This window comes from Tursiops truncatus, chromosome 10 (assembly GCF_011762595.2).
Source record: "Tursiops truncatus isolate mTurTru1 chromosome 10, mTurTru1.mat.Y, whole genome shotgun sequence".
NCBI classification, from domain to species: Eukaryota; Metazoa; Chordata; class Mammalia; order Artiodactyla; family Delphinidae; genus Tursiops; species Tursiops truncatus.
In genome coordinates, this window is record NC_047043.1 from 23,369,555 (window position 1) to 23,377,966 (window position 8,412).

Sequence of the window (8,412 nt, forward strand, 5' to 3'; positions counted from 1 at the left end):
CCAATAGCGGCTAAGAAGGCGGGGCGTGTGCGCGCGCACCCCGCCCTCGCGTCGGCGCACCCTCCCGCAGGCCCGCGGCGTTTAGTGACGCGGTCTCGCGCACGTCGCGACCCAGGTGACTGAAAAGGCGGGAAAACGCCGCGAGCTGTCCGCAACTGGGTGGGGAAGTCAAGAGCGTGAGGCTGTGATCTTGGGGGCTTGGTTGGCAGGGGCGGAGAGAGGAGGCGTGCAAAACTTGTCCCACAGGACCCTCAGACTGTCTCCAAATACAACCTCCGCGTGACAGGAATAAGGGTGGGGCGAGTGATGTTTTCCACAGTCTGTACTTTAGTTAAATACCCGAGAAGTCGCCCCTCCAGATGCCCTGCACCTGTGACCACAGCGCTCGAAGGCCCTAGCAGCCCTGCCCCTCAGCCCTCTCCCATTAGTTCTCAGTGGAGTTGCATTTCTGTGCGCCCCGCTACCCCCGCCTCCTCGCGGGTGAGATCTCGCTCCTGAACCGCCTTCATTTTCTTCATCCACAGAGCCTCCAAGGCCATGGCCTCCGTAGGAGCGACCCCAGGCAGGACGCCGCAGGGACCGGGACCCAGGGAGGCCTCGGCCAGCTTCCCCAGCCCGGCCCCAGTGCCGGAGCCCCGGGAGGCCGAGGAGGAGGACGAGGAGGAGCCCGCGGAGGTCTGGGGGCGGGGTGGAGAGGCGATGTCTGAGGGGCCAGAGCTCGAATCTGGAGAGCAGGGAGCTGATTGGAACGTCTGATTGTTAGCCTGTAACGGGGCTGGGAACAAGAGAGGGGCCAGTCACTTCCCTCCGCTGAATGTCGCTTTCACATTGACTGAGTGGGGGTGACGATGCCTATCTCAGAGAGTTGATAAAATAATTAAAATTAAATAAGGCATGCCTCAACCCTGCACTTAACGAGTGGTTGGTTCAAATATTTGTTTCCTTTCTTCCTTGCCGGACAGATTCATCTGTGTGTGCTGTGGAGCTCAGGGTACCTGGGCATTGCCTACTATAACACTAGTGACTCCACCATCTACTTTATGCCAGATGCCCCAGACCACGAGAGCCTCCAGCTGCTCCAGAGAGGTGAGGACGGAGCTAGGAATTCCTCTACCCTGGGATTAGAAGCGTATTTCACTCGTAGGTCCTTACCTGACTCAATCTATTTTTATTAGTTGACTCCTAGAGGCCCCCTTTGTTGTTTGTAAGAATTCATCTCATTATTCACAAGTGTACCAGGAGCTGGAGATACAGTCCTGGGCAAATCAGTCATGTCTGTCCTTTAAAGGTCTACAGTCTAGTGATAATCTCCTGGGCACCCCTCTTCCCTCCCACCACCCCATCAGTCTTACTACTCCTTCCTTTTCTAATCTCATGTCTGACTCCGACTTATGCTCCCAATGTGGGGGGCACTCCCTACTCTTAGAGGGAGGAAATAAGTTTCTGAGGGGTGAAGGGAGATAGCAAGGGGAGGGCTACGGGTTCCCTCTTAGTCAAAAGATAAAGATCCTTGAATTCATTTGGTCTCCATTCTCATTCCGAGTTCTGGATGAAATCGATCCCCAGTCTGTTGTCACGAGCGCCAAACAGGATGAGAATATGACTCGGTTTCTGGGGAAGCTTGGTAAGGACTGGGTAAGGGAGAGAGGGAAAATGGGGAAGGACTAAATTATGGAATGTTCCAGGACACTAAAGGGTCTTGGGGGGAGCTACAGCCAGGAGACCAGAATTGGGGGAGAGGGAAGGTGGGACAGCGGCAGAAGGACTGAGATGTACAGACTGATGGCCCTTTCTTTGCCTCCCTCACAGCCTCCCAAGAGCACAGAGAGCCTAAGAGACCTGAAATCATACTTTTGCCAAGTGTGGATTTTGGTATCTCCTCCCTTTTGCTTTGCCCAATCCCCCATCCCGGTTTTCTGACCCTTTCTCCTAATTCCACCTTCATCATCAGAGGTCTCCCCTCAGCCCTATCTCATTCTAAACCTTTGTGTTCCTCAAGCCCCATGACCAGTCTCCCCACGATCTCTCCTAATCCCTAGCCTTTAATAACCTGCAGCTTAGGCTTGTCTAGGGATGAGTGCCTTCCGTGAGAAGAGGGAGTAGTAACACTTTTTGGTCAGCTTTGATTGTTGGCATTTTCCCCTTTAAGCCAAAGCCATTTACCCCTTAAAAAAAAAAAAAAAAGGCACTGCCTCAGTGACCTCGTTCATCTAGAAGACACTTCCATAACCTTCCCGGATTTTGCAAAAAGGACAGGGAATGTTCTATCCTAAATTAGATGTTAGGGCATTCATGTTATTAGTTCCTCTGTTAATATGATTTTTTTGACCCCAAGTCCCCAATTCCAGACAGATACCTTACTCTCCTGAGCCATTTATCTTTCTCAGTTTATGTTCCCAGCCAACCCTTTTTAAAGTGTATGTAGAATAAAGAGTCTGAAAATTTGGCTCTTGTCTCAGCTTTCCATTAGCTGCCTGTGTGAATTTGGCAAGCCACATCATCTCTCTTGCTTCTGTTTTCTCATTCTTAAAATAAGGTGAAGAATCGGGCTATAAGATCTTTCCCTCCCTTCTTCCCTCAAAATAGGCCTGGAGATAAGCAAACAGCGCCTCCTTTCTGGAAACTACTCCTTCATACCAGACTCCATGACCACCACCGAGAAAATCCTCTTCCTCTCCTCCATCATCCCCTTTGACTGCCTCCTCACGGTGAGATGGGTCCCGCAAGGTAAGGGCTGGGTTGCAGCAGGTTAGAGAAAGGCACAAGCACCTGGAGACTAGGTTTGAGTCCTGGGAGATACTAGCCCAGCCCTGGAAAATAATAGTTTTCCCTGGTGTCGTCCAGCCTCCAAGACGTTGGGATTTACCCCACCTCCATTACTGATCCCCTCCTAGGTTCGAGCACTTGGAGGGCTGCTGAAGTTCTTGGGTCGAAGAAGAATCGGGGTTGAACTGGAAGACTATAACGTCAGCATCCCCATCCTAGGCTTTAAGAAATTTGCGTTGTAGGTCATTTACCCTAACCTCAACCAAAGTAAAGTGGGATTGGGAGGCCTGGAAAGTAAGACGGGATGGGGGGCGTTGGCAGTGACCCATCTGGTAAAGTGCTCTAGGACACACAGGAACTCCTGAGGGTGTGGAGCTCTGGGGAGAAAACTGAGACAGTACTCTTGAAGGAGAGCTAAGCGGGTATAACTTAAGAATGAACTCATACCTCACATACCCCAGCCACCTTCCTTTCTGCTTGTTTTCTGTCCTCAGGACACATCTGGTGAGCATAGATCAAGACACTTACAGGTAAAGAGATGGAGGCAGGCTGTCATCTTTGGGGAGGGAGAAGGATTAAGCTTAATGCTCTAATAATCCTTAACGGGGCTCCAATTTCTTTAATCCTGGGGCTATTAAGAGCTCTCTCCCTGAAGGAAAGAGAAGGGGGGTGAGGGGAGAGAAGAAGAAAAGCACAAAGTGTCACCCTCCTTTTCTAAAGGGAGAAACTGAGGCAGAGAGCAGTGAGGGACAAACCTTACATCAAGACTTCATCTCAGGAGGTGTTCCCAATCCCCATTCCATTTTCTCAATTGCCTTTTAAAATACAAATTACCCTAATTTCTCCCTGATAGTGTTCTGCAGATATTTAAGAGTGAGCCTCACCCCTCAGTGTACAAAGTGGCCAGTGGACTCAAGGAGGGGCTCAGCCTCTTTGGTAGGTTTGCCCCCTCCCTCATCCCACACTACACAGGCCTGCCAGAAAAACAGCTGCCTCCAAAGATGTATCCCAGTCCCTCTCTTTCCACTTCACCCCATTGCCAGCTGTCTCTTCTGCTCCAATCCAGCTTCTTTTTTTTTTTTTTCTTAATTTTTTTAATTTTTGGCTGCCTTGGGTCTTCGTTGCTGCACTCAGGCTTTCTCTAATTGCAGCAAACGGGGGCTGCTCTTCACTGCAGTGCGCAGGCTTCTCATTGTGGTGGCTTCTCTTGTTGCGGAGCACGGGCTTTAGGCGCGGGGGCTTCAGTATTTGCCACGCGTGGGCTCAGTAGTTGTGGCTCGTGGGTTCTATAGCGCGGGCTCAGTAGTTGTGGTGCACGGGCTTAGTTGCTCTGCGGCATGTGGGATCTTTCCAGATCAGAGCTCGAACCCATGTCCCCTGCATTGGCAGGTGGATTCTTAACCACTGCGCTACCAAGGAAGTCCCAATCCAGCTTTATTATCCTCTTTGTACCCTCCCTCAGTTTGGGCATCTTCCTGAAACCTTGTCCAGTATAGTTGTCCAGTGTCATTTGCGTATCATTTCTTACTCTACCAATTCCATGTTTATTCCTTGGGTTTGTATGAATATTTCTACTAGTGGTGTACCTGTCTAGGGACTTTGGGAGGCCCTATGTATAGAGGAGAGTTATATAACTGCATAACTCCCATGTTTGCTTTGCATAGAGTCTTTATCTCTTATAGTTTCAGGCTTTAGGGTGTATTGGGGACATCACCCCAAGTAACCACATGGTTTCACCGTGCATCTCAGTGGGTTGTGTCTAATGTTTACGTGTATGTGTTGGGCTTTTTGTGAGTCTAATTATGCCTGCTCTGCATATTTTTCTGGCTGAGTGTTCCTGTGAGTGCCCATTCCTCCCCCAAGCCCATGTAAGGTAATCCCGGCTCAGACTTGTGGCCACACTCTGGCTTTGGCTGCCTTTGTGTCCTGTATCTGGGGAACGCTCCCCAGGCCAGCCAGCTGAACACCCAAACCTCTGACCCTGATGCCTCAGCTTAGACATCCATACATTCCTTTCCCTGACCCTGCTTATAACAGGCTCACTCCATACCCCAACTCCCAACAGGAATCCTCAACAGATGCCGCTGTAAGTGGGGAGAGAAACTGCTCAGGTGAGTAAGAGTCACACACGTGCTACAGGTTAATGCAGGCAATCTGTAGACTCAAACACACCACCCTTAGTAGTAATGAAAACAACTGCCCTTTCCTGAATGCTGGCTAAATGCATTTAATCCTTACAACGACCCCATGTGGTAGCTAGTGTTATTCTCATTTTACGTTGTCAGCACAGGTGCACATGTACCCACTGATGATACACGGACTTTCACACATACACGCAGCAGAAGCAGAATCACAAGACAGCAATGTACACATGGTAATATCTTTTTTTTTTTTTTTTTTTTTGCGGTACGCGGGCCCCTCACTGCCGCAGCCTCTCCCGCCGCAGAGCACAGGCTCCAGATGCGCAGGCCCAGTGGCCACGGCCCATGGGCCCAGCCGCTCCGCGGCACGTGGGATCCTCCCGGACCGGGGCACGAACCCGTGTCCCCTGCATGGCAGGCGGACTCCCAACCACTGCGCCACCAGGGAAGCCCCGGTAATATCTTTAATTATTAAAAACACACTTCAAATTTGAGCTGTTCTCTGAGGACTCTCAAATTTGTATCTCTAGTTCCGAGCTCCATATGTGGAATGCTCTGCACATCATCGCCACCTGCAATTTCCACAGGCAGCTCAAACTCAGAGCATCCAAACTGACACCCACTGGCCCTGTTCCTCTTCCTGCATTCCCTTTTCTGGTTAATGGCATTGCTGGCAATATAGCTTCTCAAGCTCTGAACCTTGGATTGATGCTTCTCCCTCACCCCCCATATTCAATTATTCACTGAGACCTATTGATTCTATCCAGAAATGTCTCTCAGCCATCCCCTTCTCCCTCTTTCCTCTGCTCTAATTCTGGCTATCTTCATTTCTAACCTGGAGCATTGCATTCACCTTCAAATTGGTCTCTCTGCCTCTAAACGCTTCTTTTTCCAATCTGTTCTTCATTCCAAAATAGAGGTCTGAGCATGTCACTCCCCCACCCCCTTTTTTTTAAGCTTAAGTAGAAACAAAACATAAACCTCAGGAGGTTTCCGCATTACCTGCATAATTAAGGGTCGCATCTTTAGCAGTATGGCATTCAGGGCCCCTCAATTTTAATTTCCAGGCTTACCTCCTCATACCCATGTTTTGTTTTGTTTTGTTTTGTTTTCTCGGCCGTGCGGCTTATGGGATCTTAGTTCCCCACCGAGGGATTAAACCCAGGCCCTCAGCAGTGAAGGTGCGGAGTACTAACCACTGGACCGCCAGGGAATCCCCCCTCAAGCCCTGTTAATGCTGTTCCCTCTGGAAAGTCTTTCCCCTGCTCTCCACCTGTCAAAATCTTACATCCTCTTGCAACCCAACTATCACCTTTCTGGTGAAGCTTTCACAGGCACCTCTGAGGAGACTGACGTGCACTTTGCTGTGTGGTCACATGGTGCTTGTTTATATTTTCTAGTTGCACTATCACAGCAGGTTGGAATTAGTTGGTGAATCTACTTGCCCTCATAGCTGTGAGTGAACTCTATGCAGTGGCCCATTCCTGTTAGCTCAGCACATGGCCTTGTATGCAGTAGAATGCAAACACACTGGTTACATCATCTCTAAAAACTCAGGAAACCTTTGCTAGCCTGCAGGTGTACAATCTTTTCCCCTTGCCACCTGCCCTGCAATGTATGTCTTTTGGAGGTTAATTTAGCATTATCTCTGAGGCCATCTCCAGGTAATTGGCGGGGTGATTTAATTACCTCGAAGTTCTCTAGTGCTTCAGGCGCAGATCTCTAGTCTCAACCAGGGATGAAAGGGAAGGAATTCTCAAAGGAGAAGAGAACTGAGTTAAAGGTGAGGGAGGGGTGCAGATTCCTTAGATAGGATCCTGCAGGGCATAGAATCACAATCTGATGATCAGACAGGGCACCTGGAAGGTGACTAAATGTCACAGTATGCTCTAAAGAGCACTGTCCTAGCAGTCTGGAGACCTGAGTTTGAGATCCAGTTGTACTTCTTACTAGCTGCATGACTTTGGACAATTTGCTTACCTTCTAAGGGCCTCATCCCCTCAGCTGACTTGAGTCTGGCTCGACTAAGACCTCCAGGCACTCAAAGTACATGAGTCAGAGCTACCCAGGTGTTTTATAAGAAAGTCTGATGAGGCTCGTGCTCTCCAGGTGGGGAGGGTATTCACAGACTGGCCCACACTGCCTCAGACACCTCTGCTCCTTTGTGGCCAAGGAGCAGAGGTGCCTAAAACCCACCTCGAATCCACATGAGTCTTCCACTTCATTCTAACCTGGGGTGTTCTAACCCAGGGTAACTGGCCGTAGACTACAGTGTGAGATACACATCCTTAGGCCCCAGTGTCTCCACAGGTTGGCTCTTACACAAAATGATATGCCTAATGGCTTGCTCTAATGTGGGAAAGAATCCATGGGCTCCCAGGTACTTGCAGAATCTCACACTCTTCATAGCCATAGGGAGATAGGGATACCCAGAATTAGACCAACACAGATGAGACATTTATTTCTGTATAATAATTTAATTTATTAGGAAATAACCTCAGACACAGAAAAGGTAATAATAATAATATAAACCTCTGTGTTTCCACTAGCCAATTTAAAAATAAGACAATGTTATTGAAGCCCTTTAAGTATCTCTACCCAATACTTTCTTCTCTGCAGGGATGAACATTATCACGAATTGAGGACTTACTCTACATGGAACAGTTATATACTTTCACAGGAAGAACATGAAAAGACATGAATGTCTGTGCTGTTTCACAGCTAAATACGGATATACAAACTCTTTCTGACTCACTCCTACTCAGCTGCAGAGAGAGCTAGAGTGTTGGCATTCAAATGCCTCAACACACTGCTCTCCCTCTAAAATATTGACAAACTCCATCACATAGCCACATGGAATGACACATGGTCATATCCATCAAAACCGAGATACACACAGTTGTGCTCACATCCAGAGATTTTCAGTAGATGCAAGTAAACACACCTGCATAGATAGGACACTGTACTTACCAGTGCAGATACATATCGCCACAATCCCCAGGGACCTCCAAATGCACATTTTTCACAAATTGAGATCAAGACAGTGATGAGAACAGAGGTAATTTCTGGTCTCCTCACTCCAACCCTCACTTCCAGGCTATGGTTCACACGTCCAACCCAGGACCTGGAGGAACTAAATTCCCGTCTGGATGTCATTCAGTTTTTCCTGTTACCCCAGAATCTGGACATGGCTCAGATGCTGCATCGATTGCTGGGTCACATCAAGAACGTGCCTGTGAGCTCGGGGTTGGGGGCAGGGAGGTGGGGAAGGAGGTGAGGGATGCTGGGCATCTTGAGGGGCATTAGGGTGGGAGAAGGAAAACAGCGGCTGTCTCCTTGTTTGACTCTAGCTGATTCTTAAACGCATGAAGTTGTCCCACACCAAGGTCAGTGACTGGCAGGTTCTCTACAAGGTAAGACCTCCCTTCTTGAATCTAGAAGTCCAGGTTAAGACCCCCAGCATGTGTTCCAAATCCTCTTTACTCTCATCACCCGGTCCAACTTT

The 8,412-nt window shown here is 49.0% G+C and overlaps 1 protein-coding gene across 28 annotated transcripts in view; it reads left to right on the top strand.

The window, feature by feature from the left end:
- MSH5 (mutS homolog 5) overlaps window positions 1-8,412 on the top strand; it is an 18,577-nt gene continuing 10,165 nt past the window's right edge. For 12 of the 28 annotated variants that reach the window (XM_073810535.1, XM_073810542.1, XM_073810544.1 and 9 more), the window contains exons 1-12: window positions 301-480; window positions 963-1,086; window positions 1,544-1,624; window positions 1,810-1,872; window positions 2,587-2,708; window positions 2,895-3,004; window positions 3,261-3,296; window positions 3,620-3,702; window positions 4,832-4,877; window positions 5,198-5,362; window positions 8,004-8,142; window positions 8,258-8,320. In XM_073810535.1, coding sequence (XP_073666636.1) covers window positions 307-480; window positions 963-1,086; window positions 1,544-1,624; window positions 1,810-1,872; window positions 2,587-2,708; window positions 2,895-3,004; window positions 3,261-3,296; window positions 3,620-3,702; window positions 4,832-4,877; window positions 5,198-5,362; window positions 8,004-8,142; window positions 8,258-8,320 — 1,206 coding nt within the window. In that variant the 5' untranslated portion in view covers window positions 301-306. The other 16 variants (XM_033864020.2, XM_033864023.2, XM_033864018.1 and 13 more) reach the window with 14 other exon arrangements.